Source organism: Populus trichocarpa, chromosome 2 (genome assembly GCF_000002775.5).
Source record: "Populus trichocarpa isolate Nisqually-1 chromosome 2, P.trichocarpa_v4.1, whole genome shotgun sequence".
Classification (NCBI taxonomy): domain Eukaryota; kingdom Viridiplantae; phylum Streptophyta; class Magnoliopsida; order Malpighiales; family Salicaceae; genus Populus; species Populus trichocarpa.
Window position 1 is genome coordinate 9,473,077 of NC_037286.2, and position 22,772 is coordinate 9,495,848.

A 22,772-nucleotide genomic window follows, 5' to 3' on the forward strand; every position below is an offset into this window, starting at 1 on the left:
GCTTATCTGGTATCTGCAGCCCCTTCCTCCCTCTTTTATTGTAATTCTTGGTTAGTTGAGAATTAAGAATAACAGATAGAATTGACAGCTGTTTTATTTATCTGTGTTGTATTTGGACTCTTTTTCTTCTCCCAAACAGTGCCGTTTGCCTTTGAACTTACTCCCTTGCCAGCTGTCAGCCGCAGGAGCTTCTTCATCTCAGCCCTCCACGTAAGTGCTTCTTGTCCAATCTTGACCATACACGTGCTCACCTTATCTCTTTGCTGCAGGTAAGTCTTCTCCAACACGCTTCCCTCATTTCTTCCCCGACTTCAACTTGGTCTTGCTCCTTTATGAGCTGCCGGACTGTTACCAAATTATGAAACAAGATTTTAAAATATAATTTATATTATTATTTAATTTTTTGATAGTTTGGTTTCCCTCTTAAACCAGGCGAGCAATCATTCTTTCCATTGGTAATAAACTCACTTGTTTTCATTGCATTGGTGAGAATCACAATGCAGACCACCAGCATTATTAGTTAGGAGTGCATTGTGTCCATCAGACTGAGTTGTGTCCATCAGCATTATTAGTTAGGATCATTTCCCTGGAATAAGATGAAATGGTGGCCTTCGAAAACAACTAGCACATGGAGGATAACATGTATTACAATTTTTATTCTTCTTACAATGCCGAATAATATGAGTTGAGTGGATATTTTAGCGTGTGGTACACTTGTTGGGCACATGGTGGGCTTTAACACCACCAATGATCTGTCGAATTCAAAGGGAAAAGGAAAGAAAGCAAAACACCAGTGTCTCTTACTGTGTTTGTTTCCGTGATTGGTGGTAAGTTTTTTAAAATTTTATTTTTTTGAATTGATTAGATATATTTATATATATAAATAATATTATTTTAATATATTTTTAAATAAAAAATACTTTAAAAAACAATTATTACTATAATACCAAACACTACTTCGATCATTAACAAAAACATTAAAAGATTTGAGGTGAAAAATACTATTAATATAAGTAATGAATCACCTCAAATATTTTTCTTTTCCTTTCATATCTTTTATTTTGCTTTCCATTTAATAATTGGAATTTGATTTCTTAGATTATGAATAGCAAATCATCTCAAACTTTTTTTTTCATTTACATCCTTGTTTTTTTTTTTATTGAGTCCTTTTGCTTTCTTTTAAAAAATTATAATTCAGTTTTATAAAATTAATGTTCAGTAAACTATAAAATAATATTTAAAATCATGAATATATAAAGCAATAGGAGATGAAATAAATATTAAAAAATAATTAAAATGCAACATTGGAGAAAAACTCACTCCAATATGAATTGTAATAGTTACTCACAATGTTTTTTTTTTTAATTTCTCTTTGTCACTTGATATTTTTTTTGTTTCCAATTCAATCATTTCATATTAAGTTGACTTGAGATTGAGTTTAATGTTTTATATGAGATTCTCATGAAGTTAAAAATAAATTGATCTTGAGTTAATGCTTTATACTATGGAAACAAGAATTAAGAAGTTAAGTTCTAGATTTTAAATATAAAAAGCTAAGTTATGAAATCAGGTTCAAAACTTAGATTAAAGAATAATTTATTTTATAACTTGTAATTGATGTTTAATCAACCTAACCTTAAATGTTATTTAATACTGTGTTTCACTCAGTGTTTATATATGTTTTAAAAATATATTTAGCTTTAAAAAATATTAAATTAATATTTTTTTTAGTATTTTAATATATTAATATTAAAAATAAATAAAAATTAAAAATTATTCAATTATATTTTAAAATAAAAAAATATTTTTTTAAAAAATACTTTCCACAAAATCATACCGGAATCACATGGATCAAAACGCGTTGATCAAGACTTCTGCATGATAACAAAGAATAGAGGTAGGTCCACTAGTATATACTATATACCATATGGACAAAATAGGTAACAATCAGGACATACCAATAATAAAAAATAAAATTATACATGCATGGAGGATATTGAGATTCCATACTTTCCAGTTCTCTATATAAAGCACAGACAAGTTCACCACAGTGCACTCCTACAAGACCATCTCCTTCCACTATTCATTGCACATGGCGACTCGTGACAGTGTTTCCTTGTATAAGTTGTGGATTTCAGTTATCACTATCCTCCCTTTCACTCAAACATTATCACAACCCGAAAATTATATTGTTCACATGGATTTATCGGTGATGCCCAAAGCCTTTTCAGGCCAGTATCATTGGTACTTGTCCACTCTTGCTTCTATAATTGATGTCTCTGATAATAGCACCACTAGGGCTACTTCTGCCACTCTGACTGCCTCTTCTAAACTGCTTTACAGTTATACTCATGTTATCAATGGTTTCAGTGCCAGTCTCACTCCTTCAGAGCTTGAGGTTTTAAAAAATTCTCCAGGCTACATTTCTTCCATCAAAGACTTACCTGTTAAGCAGGACACAACTCATTCATCCAAATTTCTTGGCCTTACACCTCAGTCCCTTGCCTGGAAGGTGTCAAATTATGGTGAAGGTATCATTATTGGGTTGGTGGACTCTGGTGTTTCGCCAGAAAGCCAGAGTTACAACGACCATGGAATGCCTGAGATTCCAGAAAGATGGAAAGGAGAATGTGAAAGTGGCACTCAATTCAACTCCTCATTGTGCAACAAAAAGCTCATCGGAGCAAGATTTTTCAACAAAGGCCTAATTGCAATGTATCCTAACATCACTATATCTATGAATTCGACGCGTGATACGGATGGGCATGGGACACACACATCTAGCACCGCTGCTGGAAATTATGTGGAAGGTGCGTCATACTTTGGCTATGCCCCTGGAACTGCTAATGGAGTAGCTCCTCGGGCGCATGTAGCCATGTACAAGGTTTTCTTTGACGAAGCTGGTGCTTCTACAACTGATATAATTGCTGCAATCGACCAAGCGATTAGCGATGGTGTAGATGTATTATCTTTATCATTTGGCTTGGATGGGATTCCTTTGAATGAAGACCCCATTGCCTTGGCAACATTTGCAGCCGTAGAGAAGAATGTATTTGTGTCCACTTCTGCTGGAAACGAAGGGCCTTTCTACGAAACTCTACATAATGGCATACCATGGGTGTTAACAGTAGCTGCTGGTACTCTAGACCGTGAATTTAATGCAGTTTTGACACTTTGCAATGGAATTTCAATCACAGGTTCATCTCTCTATTTGGGGACTACATATTTTTATGAAGTGCCTATTGTTTTTATGGACGGGTGTCACAAAGTGAGCGAATTGAACAAAATTGGACCGAAGATTGTGGTTTGTCAGGGTGGGAACGATGGTAATGACTTAAGCGACCAAGTTGAAAATGTCATCAAGGCAAACGTTACAGCTGGTGTTTTCATAACAAATTTTACAGATACTGAAGAATTCATCCAAAGTCAATTTCCAGTTGTTCTTCTGAATCAGAAAGATGGGAAAACCATAATAGATTACATCAAGAACAGCAACAAGCCACAAGCAAGCGTAGAATTTCGAAAAACAAATCTGGGGATTAAATCAGCTCCAAGTGTTACTGGTTATAGTTCTAGAGGGCCATCGACGAGCTGTCCATTGGTAATGAAGCCTGACATTATGACTCCAGGCTCACTAATATTAGCTTCATGGCCTCAAAATGTTGCCGTGGCTCTGAACAATTCACAACCTTTGTTCAGTAATTTTAATATACTATCAGGGACATCTATGGCTTGCCCGCATGCAGCAGGAGTGGCTGCACTCTTGAGGAAGGCACATCCTGATTGGAGTCCAGCTGCTATACGGTCAGCCATGATGACAACCGCTGATATAATGGATCATACCATGAAACCTATCAACGACATCGGTTTTGGTAACAAGACACAACTAGCCAGTCCTCTTGCCATGGGAGCTGGACAAGTTAATCCCAACAAAGCTCTAGATCCTGGTCTCATTTATGATGTTAATTCAAATGATTATGTGAGGCTACTCTGTGCTTTAAAATTCACAGAAAAACAAATCCAAGCTATCACAAGGTCATCTTCCACAAATTGTTCCAACCCATCCACCGACCTTAACTACCCTTCTTTTATCGCCTATTTCAATGCAAAAGATTCGCCATCAAATTTGACCACCGTGCGAGAATTTCAAAGGACAGTGACCAATGTTGGAGCGGAAATGTCTACTTACACCGTAAATGTGACGCCCATGATTGGTTTAAAGGTAAGTGTCATTCCAGACAAGTTGGAGTTCAGGGCCAAGTATGAGAAATTAAGCTACAAACTGATCATTGAAGGTCCAGCACTCTTGGATGAGACTGTAACTTTCGGTTATCTTAGTTGGGTTGATGTGGGGGGTAAACATATTGTCAGGAGTCCCATAGTGTCAACAAGTTTGAGTCCACAATTGTCTTAGAACAACTAACAAACTTGTGTACTTGACAAGTTAACTTATGTCCGTGTTATTTTTGAATAAAATTACATATAATCAGCGAAGGAGCTTTCAGCTTTCATGGATAGTGTCAGTTTTATTTGGTTGCAAAATCATCGGCGTGTCTGTTTGATATCATACACAAGGGCTATTGATCTTTCAAATAGTAAAAGTAATATTTAGATCAGAGCTATTGTAATCACATTTACCATTCCTGTTTTACAAGAATGAATAATGAGAGTTGTAGTAAGTTTTTATATGGGATAGAGGTTAGATTAACTAAGAATCAAAGAAAAATCAAAATAGGAGAAAAATTATAAAGAGAATGAGATACTGTTATTAAGGTTGATTATATGTTCGTGACAAATTATAGTTTTTAACAACAGAGGAGGTTAATTTCTCATTAAACATAGCAGCACTTTTATAGCACAAAAGGAGTTTGTATCCATTCAAACAAAAAGAGAATTGTGTTCATTGCTACATGATGTTCAGGCTTGAGAACATTGAGAATGTTAAAAGAAGCACGCACATCTCACAAAATAGAACGACCTAACAAAAGATAGACCAATTCACATCATGAAATTAAAGGTAAAAGGCATGAGAAAACCAAGATCTAAACCTATGTTTATTTCATTTTGTGTTCTATTTTTAAACATTTTAGTCAAATAACTAATTTCTTGTTATGATTTCATTATTTTAAATTAATGATATGATTTGAAGGAAAGAAAGGCAAAAATGAAAAGCTAAGATGATTTTGACAGGAAGACGTGCATGACATGTTATGTTTTCACTTTCTCCGGGCGTGTCACTAATTGGAAAGTGATTTTGCAATCCATTACTGTCTAGTTTATAATAGAGATTGAGCATATGACATTGCTAGAGGTAATGAAAGAAGCCTGATGATTAAGATGTTTGGTTGATAATTTTGGTTTGCATATAAGTTAATTGATGTGTATTATGATTGTTAGAGTGCTATGCATATGGTCAAGAACTGGATGTATCATGAAAGAACCAAACATATTGATAGAATATATCACTTTATTCTAGATATAATGTAACAAAGTGTTTTAGTAGCGAAAAAAATTGCTAGAATTGAGAATCCTACAAATATGTTGACGAAGTCTATTTGTATAGTTAAGTTCAAGGATTGCTTGGACTTGATTGGTTTGTGTAGTATTTGAGAGGTGCTTGGTGGAGATGATCAGAAAGGTACTCAAGTTGGCTCTATTTAAACCAAGATGGAGATTTGTTTGGCTTGTCTTAAATTGTGGGCCAATGAGAGAAAACAAATACCCATGTATTTAGACCACATAAAAGTCGAAAGTTGTCATATTTTAGGGTAAGATTTATTTATAATTCTTTTTATTCTCTACACTTTGATGGTTTGAGAGAAGAGAGAGAGAGAAAAAAAGAATTTTTTTGTTACTTTAGGATTTTGAATGAAAATATAATTTTGCAAGATACCTTGTAATCTTATATTTTCTCATAGTGAATTTCTCTCATGTTTAGCAAACCTAAGTTACCAAACCACGTAAATTCGGTGTGTGTTCTTATGTGATTGATTGTGCTTATTTTTTATATTTATTTATTTATCAATTGGTCTGTGAGATTTTAAAGATGTTACACTATAAAAAGCTTAATTAGTTGGAAATTCAAATAATTATAATTGAATATATACATTTTGTGTGTGAATAATTCTTTGATGGCCAAAAATATTACTCTAGAATTACATATATTTTACATGTTGGATAAAGGCAGATACAATCCAATTGTATGGATAATTGGACTGCATGGTATTTACATAATTCCTAATTCCTAATGGCCAGCAAAGATTGAGTAAAATACCAACTTTAATCTTTGAGCAAAGTACGTGATGGCTAGGCTTCTGACCACACATCTAACATCCACATGCACTTAGGTATTGATTGCCATTAAAAAAAAAGGATTCATGCTGCATCCCCTTCCTAGAAAAAGCAGCATAACTATAAAAAAAAACCCTAATAAATTTTATTTCTTCCACCACGACCATATACATGATATTGAGAATTGTAGTTCTCTTAAAAAAAAATTTAGTCGTTAGAGGTAACCTTCAACAACTTGTAAGAAACAAAATGCAACCCAAATATAAAGAGAAAGAAATTGATGCATGCCATGATGAGTTTCCTGAAATCAGATAGGATCCATGGATTATATGAGAAACTCTTTTGAGCTTTTCAATAAAATCAATAATGCTTCTATATATCTTCAAATGAATTTTTCATGTCTCCACATATCCATGTCTACAATGAGGTTGATCGTTTTGTCTGTGTTTTTCAAGCACTCATTTCAAACGAGGCCTCATCTCACAATACAAATGCTCAAAAAGTTTAGTCGTGGGTGCACACTTCAAACAGAGCCATCACTTCTAAGAAACCGGGCCTTGTCTCACCATCCTGTGTCTCAAAAAGTTGTATATTTTGACAAGGGATTTTTTTTATGCAGAGAAAGGCAATTCCATATTTGAACCTGGACACTTGAAGTCCAAACAGCAGTTTTGGTATCAAACAATACTTTTATTTTTTTACTATTGTTTTGGGAAAAAAAAGTAACCAGCAGGAGAAACTTGCATTTTGTACTTCTACACGCGTAAGTTATAACAAGTTCGCTTTAGGTGAGTGACCCAAATTCATACACCAGTGAATCATCAATGGTATGAGTGATGACTCCATCATATTTTCTTTCTTTTTTGAGCTTCCTAGTGGAAAAGAAAGACTTGCGCATGATGAGCCGAGCTCCATTTTGCTGGAAGCTTGGACCATGCTTTCTTTCTTTGCTCTTGGATCCCTGCTTCTTTCCTTCCTAAAAAGTTACCGCGTGACATGCTTTTTAGAAGGCCGTATTATCTCTCCATTATCTACTGTCTACGATACGGCTTCAGTTACTGAATAAATAGATTCGCTGTGCGGCGCCAACTGTAATTGGCTGTCGAGTAATTAGTTCCTCGCATCTTCCTCTACTAACCAACCCTAACATAACAGCACGAGTCCTGACTCCAGACAGATGACACCAAACACTCGTCTTTCTGCTTTAAACATCCCACCCCTCGTACCTTCTCTCCCCACACTATTAAGCCTATTTCTCAATTGCGCTCGAGTTGACCGATCCACCCCTCGCAATTCCCACAAAGTCACCATCATCTCCAGCGAACCCACAGAGAAGATAAAAGACAGCAAATCAGTATCTCCAATTGTATAGAATTCGGTGCTCAATCAAAACTAAAAAGAAGAAGAAGAAGAAGAAGAAGAACCTGATTAAGACAGACAATGCACGCCAAGACAGACTCAGAGGTCACTAGTCTAGCACCATCATCCCCGACAAGATCTCCTCGCCGGCCAGTCTACTACGTACAGAGCCCATCACGTGACTCTCACGATGGAGAGAAAACCACGACGTCGTTTCACTCCACTCCTGTACTCAGCCCCATGGGGTCCCCACCTCACTCTCACTCCTCTGTTGGCCGCCACTCGCGCGAGTCCTCCTCAAGCCGGTTTTCCGGGTCGCTGAAACCTGGATCGCGCAAGATCTCACCAAATGATGCGTCTAGAGGGGGTCAAGGAAAGGGACAAAAGCAGTGGAAAGAGTGTGATGTTATTGAAGAAGAAGGACTTCTTGAAGATGAAGAGCGTCGAAAGGGTCTCCCTCGTAGATGCTATTTTCTTGCTTTTGTTCTTGGTTTCTTTATCTTATTCTCTCTCTTTTCTTTAATTCTTTGGGGTGCTAGTAAGCCACAAAAACCCAAGATTACAATGAAGGTATACTATTATATATACTATATATATCTTTCTTTTATTTATTTTCACGAAAAATATTACAATTCGAGAAATTGGTTTATTTTTTCTTGCAGAGTATTACATTTGAGCAATTTAGGATCCAAGCCGGGTCTGATTCAACGGGAGTGGCAACTGATATGATCTCGGTGAACTCTACAGTGAAAATGACCTATCGTAACAAAGGAACATTTTTCGGCGTCCGTGTAACATCAACACCTCTTGATCTTTCCTACTCTGAAATCACTATTGCATCAGGAAATGTAAGCCAATTCAGATCCTTAAAAAAAACAGAGGAAGAAGAAGGTAGTTGTGGATTCTTTTCTAATTTGGTGTTTGGGTATTGCAGATCAAGAAGTTTTACCAATCAAGGAAGAGCCAGAGACCCGTGGCAATACCTGTCATCAGCAACAAAATACCATTGTACGGAAGTGGAGCTGGGCTGAGCAGTTCAACAGGGACAACCACATTACCAGTGCCTCTAAAAATGAACTTCGTCGTTAGATCAAGAGCTTATGTTTTGGGAAAGCTGGTTAAAACAAAATTTAACAGGAAAATTGAGTGTGATTTTACTTTTGATCCAAAGAAGCTCAACGTCCCAATTTCTCTCAAGGAGGCTTGCACATATGATTGATGGTGATCAGTCAACACGTGAAGAGGAATTTCATATTTTTTTCTTTAATTTTAATTTCATATTATTGGTTTGTTTTTGCTGAGGAGAAGAATCAAGAAAGTGGAAATGGAAAACAGCTCAGTGGGTAAAGTGGGCAAGGGGTGAGCGACGCGGATTTGGACTTTTTTTGGTTTACCCAGCTGGCCAGAGAGTGAAGAGTGAAAAGAGAACGTTGGCTTCGGCGATGCCTTGTGAGCCACTCTCCATTTGTTTCTATTTCTTTTCCCCAAATATATATAAACAAGAAATTAATGTAGAAGTAAGTAGTGATTCATGTATCAGTGCTACCGTTCGTGTAATTACATTCTTTGATAAAGTTTACATGTTGATTTTCTGCTTTCTGGTTATTTAGAATTCCACCCGAATTCTTTTAAACGTAAAAAATAAAATAAAAATGTACAAGTCTTGGCAGATTTTCGGGCATTAAATCTAAAAATATAATTATTTCGAAATTTATTTATATCAAGATAATTTTTTATATAAATATATCTTTTTGTTTATCTTACCATCATAACGTTTGTTAAAACAAATTGTAAATATGATAAAATTATGTTTGAAATCTTTTTAAATTTTTTAATAATAATAAATTGATTTTAATTGGTTTTCTATGAATAATTTGTTGTTTTTTATTTGAAGTGTCAACAAAAAAATATATAAAAAAAAACGTAAAAAAAAAAAAAAGGCCAGCGAAGGGGCGGATACCTAGCTCATTCTTGGTAGGACAAGTCTGCGTGCTTGGCACTGCATTTTTTTTTTTAAAACACCCTTTATTTTTTTGAAAAAAAATATTATAAACAGCATGTTGTGTCTGACATTTGTGAAAATAATTGCGCATATCAGCTCTCGAACTTGCGAGATCTGGCCTCCACGCGGCATGGATTTGTTATCAAATGATTAAGAAAATATATTAAGGTGCTCGTCAGTCGTCTGTCACACTTGTGAAAATAATTGCGCCCATCAACTCTCGGACCTGCGACCGCTACCCTCCACTCGCGCCAACTGACATGGTTAAGGTTGCATTTGTAATCAACAGATTAAGAAAATATATTAGGGTACTTCATATTGTTCATATGAACATTAAAACACCATGAAAGGAACCCCAATTCTTTTAGTGTATTTAGGTAATTGTTATAGGTTACTTTCATTTCTTTTTAGGCTAAAACTACTATATTGACCACATTCTCATTGCAGCCTGGATCTAGAAAAAAATTGAACGTAAAATAAATAATATTTAGATTATTGAAATTTTTTTGGCATTATCATGAAATTTAGTACAACAATTTAAACTTAAAAAATTCAACCCAACTATTTTCTTAGTCCAACTTTTAAATTAAATCTTGTGCCACTTGCCCCAACAAGATCTTGTTCATTATATATGTCTGAAGAAAAGAACTAACTTAATATTAAAAGATGAGTTTCAATAAAATCTTTTATTAAAAGATGAAATTGAAAAAATAAAAGATATTACAAAAAAAAACTAAAAAAACCTACAAGAATCTAAAACCTCATATTAAAAGATAAAATTAAAAAAAATAAAAAACTTTTATTATATGATAAAAATGCAAAAATTGGTTTACCATCATTTCAATATTGAAGGATAGAATTAAATAAAAATATTATATTAAAGTATAAAATTAGAAAAGAAAACCAAAAGATAAAAAAAAAATCTAAAAAAACCCAAAGAGAATAAAAAAAACCTCATACTAAAGGATATAATTGAAAAAAAAAAAAAAAACCTAAAATGACAAATAAAAAATTCATGGGTTTATTATAAACCTAGATTCGTGGGTACGAGGGAGGCTCAGGCGCTTGAGCCTTTGTTTTACTTTTTACAAGGAGCGGACAACCACATAAATGACAGTTCATCTGTCTACGGAATGAAAACAATTTTGCTCCCATAACGACCCGCCCACGACCTCCACATTACCCGCCCACGACTATATTAATCCGGTCATGTCTTGTATTGATAATGTACACCTCTCATGCCATTAGTTACTGTACTAAAAATGTGATAAAAATGGTCCTTAAAGAAATTGTATGATTTAATTTAGTCTATAATAAATGAGAATTACGGCTCCTTCCAATTTCTAACAAAATCATCACATGACAATTACTTATTCCATTTAATAAAAAAACCAGGGTAGAATATTCGATTTCTTTTTTATTCCAACAGAGAACCGGCCAAAATATTAATTAGCTAAACTATCCAGTCCAAAGAGTAAATTGGAAAACATTAAGGACCATCTGGAAAATAAAAAGAATCACCACCATTGGCCACCTCGCCCTTTCCCATATGCACAGTCGGGAAGCCTTTCTTTGTCTATCTGAAGTTACCATTCTCATCATGGCTCTTCCCCAGCACCAGTTTCAACAACACTACCAACCTCAGCAGCAGCAGCAGCAGCAGCCTAAGAATTTGAGGTAAGTTTTGTTAAAGAATACCAAAGTCTTACATCAATTTCTTCAAAACCTAGCATTTTTATCAGTTTTTCTTAATGCATGCAATTCAGAAATGTATACGCAATCGAAGGCCAGATTTCTCCTGCAGTAGCGTATTTGAATCCTTCTAATCTGCAAGATCAATCTCAGCATCCTCCCTATGTTCCACCTTGTAAGTTTCTTAACTTCTCTCTTTTTACTGCTCTATTTATTTTTCAAGCTAAGAAGCCATAGAGAAATAAACGAAGGATTCTTTAATTTATTTTTATACATATTTAAATAATACCAGCCTAATTTTACCATTTTTAGGTTAAATCAAGCTCAATTACTTACAATTTGGTAACAATTTTTTTTTATGTAATTAGCTAGCATGATCTTAAATCAAGCTATAAAATTTTGGGTATTTTGTGGTGGTGGTTGTTGTTCTAGTTCATGTGGTGGGGTTTGCTCCGGTTCCTGTCAATGATGGTAGTGATGGGGGATTTGAATTGCAATGGAATTATAGACTGGAACCCAAGAGAAAGAGCTTGAAGGAGCAAGATTTTTTGGAGAATCATTCCCAGATTTCATCCGTTGATTTCCTACAACCGCAATCAGTTTCAACTGGGTTAGGGTTGTCTCTTGACAATGCTCATGTTTCATCTTCCGGTGACTCGGCTTTGTTATCGCTTATTGGTGATGATATTGATAGTGAATTACAGCAGCAGCATGTAGAGGTTGATAAATTCCTTAAAATTCAGGTTGGGATTTTTTTTTAAAGACAACAGCTTCATTTTAGTGTGAAATGAGCCTATCAGTTGCCATTTTTGTAGGATGATTTTGAAATGTTTTGCTATGCTAATGCACTTCATTTAATTCGCAAATAGTGGTTGCTGTAGCTTCATTTATTATGTTTCTTATGCTTTTGTGTATCATCTATGACCTGTTAGTTTAAGTACTTGATGGCTTCACAAGTGCCGAGATTCTGATTTGAGCAGTTTACGAATTGGATCACAGATTTGTTTCTATATTGTATTGCGATATTTTTCACATATTTGATCTCTAATACTGCCTCTGTCACTGTTAAGCTGGCAAAGTGCTACTCGAAAGTGTATGACTGCTGGCTATTTTATCTTAGTTCAAAAGCACAGGATTTTGCTTTCAATATCTAGAATAATGAAATAAAATATAAAAGATAATTGGGAAGAGTTTCTCCTCTCTCTCTCTGGTGATTATGCTTTTTGTCTCAATATTACACCACTAATTATTTGTATCAAATTTACTCAAACAACAATAAATTTAATTAATTAGATGAAAGCATTTGCTCGATGGATTGATTTAGTAGGTTTAAAACTAATGGTGGGCTACATTAAATCAACAGATTCTACGGAAAAGATGGAAACTGCTAATTCTAGATGCATGATGGTGTGGTTGTCTTTTGCCTGAGGATCTTTCTGTTGCTTGTTAATTCTCTCTGGTGGCAACATGTAAAACATTCAAAATCATTGTAACTCAGTGATTGTGTTCAACTTTCTAAGTAGAGTTCCTAAATTCCATTTGCTATGGGAGTCGGTGTGAAAAACGTTTACAGTGGTATTCAGGCAGGTGTCGTTTTTTTTCCTTTTATTTTTCCTTTGGTAGTTCATGTCCTTCATGCTGTGAAGATATGATAGGCTTTGGTTCTGTTTGAAGTGTTTTTTTCTTTGTTTTCAATTGAATTGATGGTTACGGGGCAGGACATGGGGTAGACCAAACTGGTTGTACCTGCTCAACTTAATGGGAACTGGTTAATTTGTATATTGAAATGTGTTTTTTTCTTTCGCCATTCATTTTTCACAGTGTGAGGTGCTTAGGAATCATTTCTTGTCGCTCTCTTTGGTAATATGATTATTCACTGTTGAAGTATTTCTAACTTGCTTGCATGTCTAATAGGGTGATCGACTACGGCAAACTATCCTAGAGAAGTTCCAAGCTGACCAACTTCAAAGTATCTCCCTTGTTGAAGAGAAGGTTCTTCAAAAACTTCATGAGAAAGAAGCAGAGGTGGAGAGCATTACTAAGAAGAACATGGAACTTGAGGAACGAATGGAACAGTTGTCTATGGAAGCAGGTGCATGGCAGCAACGGGCCAGATACAATGAAAACATGATAAATGCCCTCAAGTTTAATATTCAGCAAGTCCATGCTCAAAGTAGAGATAGTAGAGAAGGGTGTGGTGACAGTGAGGTGGATGATACAGCTTCGTGCTACAATGACCATGCTATCGATTTTCACCTGCTTTGCAAGGATAATAATGACATGAAGGAGCTGATGATTTGTAAGGTTTGCAGAGTGAATGAAGTTTGCATGCTTTTGTTACCTTGTAAGCATCTCTGCCTCTGTAAGGATTGTGAAAGTAAGATTAGTTTTTGTCCACTGTGTCAGTCCTCCAAGTTTATTGGCATGAAAGTCTATATGTAATGGGATAATATGAAATTTAATGCTACCTAGTGTAATACTCATTGTTCATGTCATTTTCATAATTCCTCATCGCTGACATACTGGTTGATGTTGCACTTCTATGGTTTTAATGTTTCTTCAAACGTTTTGCTTGCAAACAACTTTCAAGTGCAATGGGGCTCTTTATCCATTTGGATGGTGTGTTTATTGATTGAAAGGACCTGAAAATGGTAAAAGTGATTTAAAAAATGTTGAAGTGGCATTCTGGTGTTGTATATTTCTCTGGTAATATATCTTGAAGTTTCTTTTTTAGTTTTTTGAATGATGATATTTTCTGCTTTTGGAAGGTTTGTCATATCTCATTCAATAACTGGCAAATTTGTGTCTGTTATTTTAGGAGTGGGATTATATGCATTCCATGAAGTGCTAATGACACTCCACTTCTCTGTCCAGCCATTTCTTTCCGTGTGTGAAATTTGAGTGCCATTAACACTTGGTGGAGTGCTTATACCTTCACCCCTATTTCAGGCTTATGCTCAATAAATCAGCAAAACTTATTGATATGATTTGTAAAAACAGTTAATGATTATGCAATAAAATGATGTTGACCTACTATCCAAACATGAAGGTTGTCTGTGTATCAGAGAAAACATGCACCAGTTAGAAGCTACATCAAGATAATGATCAGCTAGCATAGATGTTCTCTTTCCATTTATGTTGATTAGAATCTGCTGTTATTGGAACTTTTATCCTTGATATGTTTCTCAAAATTTCATAGATTGATCACCTGCTTATTTTGTTGTGTATTGAGAATTGCAAGGTTTCCATGTATCTGTCACCGGAGCTATCTTAATTTTGGGATATCTAGAGCACAGTACTTTGTTTTATTGAATACGTTGTTTATAATAGCCTAGGCCATTCTTTATCTATGCTTCTACATGATTCGACTGTAGTTTTGAATTCTAATCTTCCTAGTGAACGAAATTTTATTGCAATAACTCCTCTTGCATCAACTCTTTTCCCCCGCATTAATCATGCAGCCATCAGTTAGTTTAGGATATGGTTAGGTTGGGCTGGGATAAAGTTGAGCCAATCACGAGAGATTTTGATATGACCATGAACTTGGATGTTATACGAACACATTTCAGAATTACATGAAATATTATAAAAAAAATAATCTTTAGCTACTTTTTTTCTCTGTGATTGGTTGAAAGTCTTCAATTTGAATGACGAGGAAGATTGACATTTATTAGGGAGCTGAAGATTAGTTCCAGAATTGGATTTACATTTATTGTTGAGCTGAAGATATTAAAGAAGTCTGCACTGAGATGGTGCTGTGCCTGCCATGTGAGGAGTGAAAGCAATGGCTTAACATTTCTTCCATATGGATCCAGGCAGTCACCTGGTGTGTGAAAGCTCTTTTTGGGTTCTTGGTAGCAGAATGCTGTGTGCTCTCAATATTTCCCTGGCAGGCCAGACACAGGGCTGGTTCCCGTTCCAAGCTATTGCCTCAAACCGTTCAAGCACCTCATGTAGAATGTTTTGATTGACGCTTTTTTAATTAATGATGCTGGGCTGCAAAGTTGAGGTTCAAGGAGAAGAAATTGTTTGGATACATCTGTGTTTACGTTTCTGATCTCTTATTTCTGGGATGATTCAAGAGGTCTATGCCTGTGCTTTCTTAATTTTATGAAGAAAAGAGATTGTTTTTGCAGATAGAAATTAGAAAGATAATGCGATTTGCGAATTTGATTCTCTATTTCTGGTTTACTTTTTTCAATTCCTGGAAATAATATTTCTTTTCGTTGATTGTTAAGGCAGATAATAGGACTAAGTTATTTAAAAATAGTAATTAAAATTAATTATTAATTAATTACTACTACTAATAATAATAATCAATTTCCATTATAGACGGTCATTATGAAACCCTAATAATCGGTATACGTGGAGAGAGCGAAAGAGAGGCGGAGGTAATTAATGAATATTATGGCATCCTTTGTAAATTGTGACAAGGAAGAAGAGAGCTCTATGTGTTAGGCGTCGATCCAGTAGCCCATCAGCGACAAACAATGGTATTCCGATCCTCCCCTTTCCATTTTCTTTGTTTAATAATTCGTTATTAAATATATTTTTTTCTTTATATAGAATCGTATCAGTGCCGTTTTAGCTTGAGTTGTAAAATAATGCACGGCGAAAAGGGAAAAGATAAATGATCACGTAATATATATTATTTCATGCTCGAAAGTGAAAATTAAAACTCGAATATATATATATATATATATATATATATATATATATATATATATATAAGGGTTTATCAACCACTTATAATCCATTCTTAATTAGGGTTCAATCTGGTCCGATGATCCTATGGGACTGGGCTGTGATGGAACATGGTTAACTCCTACTATGGTAGTTTTTTTTCCTTTTTAAGAAAAATAGTGTGATAGCTTTTGAAAGGAGTATATTAGACTTGGGACTAGATCCACCAATCAAATACGTTGGTGACGTTGTCAAATCTAAACACATTACAAATTAAAGATTAACAAAAACATAATTAAGTAGTCTTGAGTTACTGTTCTAAGTCAGAAAGTATGAAGAAAATCAAGATATAAATGTGTTTGATTAAAAAGATATATAAAGAAATATAAAAATAAATTTATATTTAAAATAATTTTAAAGTGAATTTCTGGACTTTTAAAATAAGAGATAGGGATATGTCTTTAAAGACAATATTTTTTGTTTTTTGTTTCTAAAATATCATTGTAAAAAAAACTCACAATTTCAAAATTGTCCAATTAAAACATGCAAGGATAAAAATATATATTATCATAGTTTTAAAACCCAACTCGACGGTCGATACAAGACAAAGCCTGAGTTATTGGTTGAGGCTCAGGTTATGGGTCGGGTTGACTCAAATCAGTATAGGAATAAAAATAATTATTATCATCGTTTTAAAGCTCGATTCGAAAGTCGGTTCGGGGTAAGGCCCAATTCACGAGTGAGGTTGACCATTGACTCGAGTCAACGTGAGGATAAAAATAGTTATTATTATAGTTTTAAAACCCGACTGGGGGTAAGGTTGGTCACGTGCCAGGAGTGTTAATCCAAGTCAATATAGAATAAAAATGATTATTATCATAGTTTTAAAACTTGATTCGGGAGCCAACCTGGTGTAAGATCTAGATCATTGATCATTGATCATTGATCAAAAGAGTCAACCCAGATTCACCCTGGTGAATATAAAAATAAAAATTATTATTATTATGGTCTTAAAACCCGACTTGAAGATCAATCGAGAGAAGGTCCAGGTTACGGGTCAAGAGATTAATACAAGATGACCTAGGTCAATGTATTGATAAAAATAATTATTATCATAGTCTTAAAACTCAGTTCAAGAGTCGACTTGAGCCAAGGTTTAGGTCACGAGTCGGGAGGGTCAACTCGGCTGATCCAAAAAAAATTTTAAATAAATCAAAACAACCATATTTTGACCAAAATTCTTTTTCAAAAAGGTCAACAAGTATTTGACCCGTGTTTTATCCCAAGTTGACTTGAGTTTTTTACTAGATTAGGTCAAGTCAATCCTTCTACTATTTTTTCTGAAACTTGAACCATTTTGGGCATTGAGTTAACCCATCAAGTTAGTCTTGATTATATAACTAAAGTTATTATAATATTATTAATTTCAACACTCAATCTAATTATATTTTTAAATATGTAAGTTTGACAAAAATACATATTAAAGGTAAAATACATTTTTTCATATTTTATCATGTCTTGTCCATCATAATCAAATAAGATACAGAAACAATCAGTTTATCTTATACATCACTACCAAACACAATTTTATTTTCATTTTCTTTTTTGTTTTGTCTCTTCTATCTCCACTGCCTTCATTTTTTCTGTTTGACACAATAACCAAACACTACCATAATGATTTTAATACTGCTTCTTTAAAAATAGTATAGTTATTTAAATAAGTCTAAAATCAATCCTTACAAAAAAGAAAAATTAGAAATTATAAACTAGGAGAAATAAAAATAAAATCCTAAAGTAAGGTTTAAAATTCAAAATTAAATATAAAAATAATAAAACTGGTAAAAATACATTTCTAAATCTAATTTGAAGGCTTTCTCGATCACTACTAGTTACAACTAGCTGACCCACTATAGAACTAGACTTATAAAATCTCATGAAAAATTAAAATTGAGCTTAACCCTATAGTTAGATAAAAAAAAATATATATACATGCTTTCATCAAATATGTCGCTGAACACAATTGAATCTTTTCTTGAGCTTAGAATTGACTATCCTATCTAAAATTATATTTTGTTAGGCCTTCTCCGAGACCTAAATATAATATATTCATATGCAATTTGATTAGAAGCTCCTACTTTAGATAGACTGCCCAATAAAGAGAACATACTAGCTTTATCTCTATGCCCAAAAAACCATGTATACTTATTGTTGACAAGAGAAGCTCGAGAGATACACATACACCAATGTCATCTGAGTTAATTAAGAGATTCATCGGCTTTATTTAAAGGGAAGCAATCCATATAAAACGATAAAACTTGCTCAAAAGACATTCTTGGACATTAGATGAAGAAATATTGATATTTACAATTGCAGAATTAATATTCTCCATGAAATATCAGGTCCACTTCCTGCTTGGTTTGAAATCCAATATCATAAATCAATTAATATCCAATTACGTGAGTTACATGTGTGTTTGTGTTGAATCTAAAAGCAGAAACACGTGTACGGTAGTTACAAAAGCATTGTCCCCTGACCCACCACATACAACCTTGTAATTGAAGCTTCAAGCCTGCCCAGTTAAGCTCAACATGTAGCTTCAGCCAAGCTGAGAAACATTTAACCTGATTAACGAGATATATTTAATCATCATATATGGTCTTTAACTTTTCTTCCCTATTAATACAGTGATCGGCAATGTAGAAGCCTTGGAAAGCAAGCCTTTTAATTTGTTTTGTTGGGTATTGGAAAAGTGGAGGGGTGAGAGAGGAAGAAGAAAGCCCTTCTTCTTTTTTTTGAAGGGGAGGAGAGAAGATTGATGAACTTTTTTTCTAATCATGCCTTAGAAAGTGATGACAAAGAGGAAAGTGAATATGCTTCTCCCATGATTGTAACTATCTGCTAAGTATTATTATTCCACCTCCACTCCCACTTCCACCGCAAACCATAGCCGATCTCAGTCCTGTCAATGTCTGCCCCCTTTTCTTTTCTCTCTGTCCTGTCTTTTATAAAGACTTGGGGGAAAAAACAATAAAAATGTACAATTAGATATGAAATGAACACTCAAGATTTAATGGAAGAGTGACTTTACTTGCGTTCAATCATCCAGCCCCTCCTTATTCCCTATAAAGCTGTTTTTTTCTACTTCCTTTTTCTTCTTTTACCTGTGGGGTGCAGGGGCATGATATCTCTGTTGGCTTTCATGCACTTTTATCTCTTTTGCCTTCTTTTTTCATCTGATGTTTGTACCATCACTGGGTTAATTTTCTTTTACGATTCCATTCTATACTCACATCGGCAGTCAAAATTATTGCCCAGACCCTCCTGCCTCGGGCATGACTGAGGCTAACTAACTTGCTCAGTCGCGACTTGCCAGAGGTCCCCGGCCCATTTTATATATATATATATGGAATATTTACATTTCGTAGCTTGACGTAGTGTTGCCTATAGTCTTATCTCGATCGTGCCATTGTCTAACTATTAGCACGTGCAATTCTAGTGCAGTGCCTGTTTAGTTAGGGTTCCAATAAATATATTTAATAACGAGTTGCTCGCAAATTATTTTAGGTTAACCATCCATGGGTTTGCCTCTGAGAATACGGGTCGAAAACTGACTGGAATTTTATGACGTCAATGTTCACGATATGAATTCAAAAACAAAAAATAAATCCTTTAGATCTTAAATATTTCAAAAAATAACAAAATCTCAATTCGGTACTTTTATCAATTTCAATTAATTTGTTGTCATTTTTTTTCCTTAGTAACGTCATTATCAATCCTTCTGACAGTGAAGTATAGTTTTGACAAGTCCAGATGTGCCTGGAAGAAGAGAAAGGAACATCATTCTTCTGTAAACGAAAACGAAGAAAGAGAAGTGCAAACGAATGCCATGGCTGGGTTTCACTTTTCGCAGCAGTGGTCCTAGGAACCAAAGACTTCATATATATAGCAGTGCATATACAACACACACACCTCCTAACTGTCCATGTTTGTACCAGTCAACTAGTTTATTTTCCAATTATTCCACACATACAACATTGATACTGAAGCCCCTTGAATTACAGACACTGATGATCCAAAAACATGACTGAAGTATAGTTTGTGTGGGTGCTTGGTTATTTAGCTGCGCGTGGGAATCAGACAGGGAACAAATTGGAGCGGATAGTGTTCGATTAGGGACCATCAAAATTTTGTGCGCTGGTTGAGTGATGTACAACAAATAATTCACAAAGCTTTTTGCTTGACATGATTGACCAGCCAAAAGGGTTTCCTCAGTGGATTATTAGGTGGCAATAATATCTGTATGATTATAGGAATATGTTAGAGAAAGAAGAAAAACTAAATGAATCAGAGAAAACTGGACAGCCCGGATCAAACCAACACTGCAAATGATTTGAAGATAACTGCGTTTCCCCAGAAAATAATGAATCGATCACCATTCGATCAATTACTGATCATAATTCTCATCGAATTTCGATGAAGCCAGATTGCCCAGTTTTTATCTTGAATAATTGGATGTCATCATAGTAAAAAAATAAATAAATCACTTTAAGCACTTATTATTGCTTTGTGAGTAAAGGACGTAGGAGTGGGTCTTATATATGCATGAAATGATGGTGAGCATGATGGAGGGACCCAAATAAGGCCTTTGATCATTACAAAGGAATCCCTTGGATTGAGGAGTTGTAGTATAGCTGCAGCAGCAGCCTTGAATTTGTGGGGCATCCTTTCCTATCTCCTCCTCCACAGTGTCAAAAGACGGGAAGATCAGGAAGATAAAAAAAGAATGGGATGTGCATGTGATCCAACAGCCTTGATGTTCCCTATTCTAAGCCACCCTTCTTCTTCTGTTGTCTTTTGCGACGTTCGGGGTCTCATATATACTTTTTTGGCTAAGTATGTTTAGGTCATTCATAGATGTTATATTGTTCGGGACTAGAACTTAATCTTGGGCCCCTTCCCATTTTGAATATGATATGCTTGCCAATGCTTGATCATCAAGAGCACCGATTAAAAGCATGGCATTAGTGGAATCTATGGGTCCAAACATCACATCAAGCCGATCACGTAAAGTGTAAACATCTTTTTGGTGTGAGAATTTGCATGTCCTGTAGAATATATATGCTGTATATCTGCAATAATCAACCCCTTATCCTTTGTATATGACAAAGTTTCTTTAGTTTTATAGTAGGATCTTTTTCACATAGATGTTGAATCAGTGTTTTTAACAAAGAAGAGAGAAAGGAAAGGAAAAGAAAAAAGAAGAGAGAAAGGAAAGACATATCTTGTTGTTCTCTCCTTTTAATGCAACTCTAAAGTGACATAAAATGAGCTTTCTTTTATTAATAAGAAACAATTGCCCATGCAAGTCTGAGAAAGACGTCTTTCATGTAGAAAACCTTTTGGACCTACGCTAGCTGAAGAGACTAGTTTTGAAGTAACCTGCTTTTGAACTTCTTTTTTCTTTTTTTTTAGAGGAATATTAGAACTTTTGCATGCAAATGAAATCCACAATATTATTCTAAAGTACTTCATTAATTTTAAGATTCCTTTCTCTTTCAAATAATCAGTCAATTAAAACAACTCCCTTTGCTTCATTTGGGTCAATGTCTTTTGTTGGTTTTGATTACTACAATTATATTACCATGCACGCGTATTAAAATAAAACATTAAATTGAATTTGAATAATATTCTCTTGGTTGAGACAACCTTAAAGTGCAACGTAAGGTTTGTAATGCTCCTGTTCTTTTATTCTTGATTTGATGGAAAGTCCAACGGGCATGAGATGTATAAAGGAGTAGTATTTGATTGTAATTGGAAAATTGTAACTGTTGAAACTTGAATCTTATTTTAACGAAAGAAAATATTGAATATATAATTGCTTGCTAGCCTAAGCTTGAGTGTGGTGTAATATTCTTCCTCTAATTTGAGCAATGCCTCGCCCTTTGTAAATTTCTGTTCTCCTTCGACAATACAGAAATCTTTCTCTCGAGGTGAAAGTATTCTGTGTATGTTTTGACGTCAAGAGGTAGTTTTTCTTATTTATCTAGAGGTATGGTAATTTTTTTTTAATAATAATCAAGATATTTATTGACTAATCAATTTACCATTAAGTCTATGATAAGCTAGAATTCAAGAACATTTAGGGAGTTACAAAGAAGATGAGCATTAACAAGCTCTTGTAAGCAAGAACACAAAATGTGCCTTCAAGACTTCTAATTAAATCATTCCTTGTGCATGTAAAGTTATTGTTCTAAACCTCTAACCAAAGTGCAAGATGGTGGAGAATGGATTGAAAATATGCATTCCAATCCGGCTTCTTATCTTTGAAGATCAACTTGTTCCTTGCAGTCCAAATACCCCCATAAAATACCATATGATATAGCATCGTTAAAGCACTTCGTTGGAACTTGCCTTTGGCCATGTCCCGCCATTGGCTGATTATTTGATCTATTGTATTCAACATGCACCCAGAGATGCCAAACCAATTTTAAAATTGTTGCCACAATCTCCACATGTGGTAGCAATAGAGGAAAAGATGAGTATCATGCTCTGTTTCATGTTCACAAAAGGGATATATTGCCTAGCTGGTATGTGTCAAATGACGGTGCGCCAGGAAAGCTCTTGTACACACTCTGCCAAGCAGCAACGACCATATGAATAATTTGATCTATGGTGGGGCAAATCATTTCCACAAGAGGGAAGTGCAAGGGAAGTTTCATGGATAAAGAATGTTACCAATTAATTC

The 22,772-nt window shown here is 34.7% G+C and overlaps 3 protein-coding genes across 4 annotated transcripts; all 3 read left to right on the top strand.

Annotated features, from left to right (window-relative positions):
- Window positions 1–2,043: 2,043 nt before the first annotated feature.
- LOC18096300 (subtilisin-like protease SBT3) lies at window positions 2,044–4,511 on the top strand. Its single transcript, XM_024594842.2, has one exon. It carries the CDS (start codon window positions 2,093–2,095, stop codon window positions 4,412–4,414), a length of 2,322 nt encoding a protein of 773 aa, XP_024450610.2. The 5' UTR covers window positions 2,044–2,092; the 3' UTR covers window positions 4,415–4,511.
- A 2,885-nt stretch (window positions 4,512–7,396) lies between these two features.
- On the top strand, window positions 7,397–9,242 carry LOC7462873 (uncharacterized). 2 transcript variants are annotated; one of them, XM_024596232.2, is made up of 4 exons: window positions 7,397–8,220; window positions 8,313–8,498; window positions 8,585–8,871; window positions 8,956–9,242. In XM_024596232.2, exons 1-3 carry the CDS (start codon window positions 7,732–7,734, stop codon window positions 8,867–8,869), a joined length of 960 nt encoding a protein of 319 aa, XP_024452000.1. In that variant the 5' UTR covers window positions 7,397–7,731; the 3' UTR covers window positions 8,870–8,871; window positions 8,956–9,242. The 2 variants fall into 2 exon arrangements, with proteins under 2 accessions (XP_024452000.1, XP_052306390.1); XM_052450430.1 differs by having other exon boundaries at window positions 7,403–8,220; window positions 8,585–9,242.
- A 1,925-nt stretch (window positions 9,243–11,167) lies between these two features.
- Window positions 11,168–13,848, top strand: LOC7462874 (probable BOI-related E3 ubiquitin-protein ligase 3). The gene is made up of 4 exons (XM_002301139.4): window positions 11,168–11,329; window positions 11,419–11,519; window positions 11,777–12,087; window positions 13,259–13,848. Exons 1-4 carry the CDS (start codon window positions 11,202–11,204, stop codon window positions 13,784–13,786), a joined length of 1,068 nt encoding a protein of 355 aa, XP_002301175.3. The 5' UTR covers window positions 11,168–11,201; the 3' UTR covers window positions 13,787–13,848.
- Window positions 13,849–22,772: the final 8,924 nt, after the last annotated feature.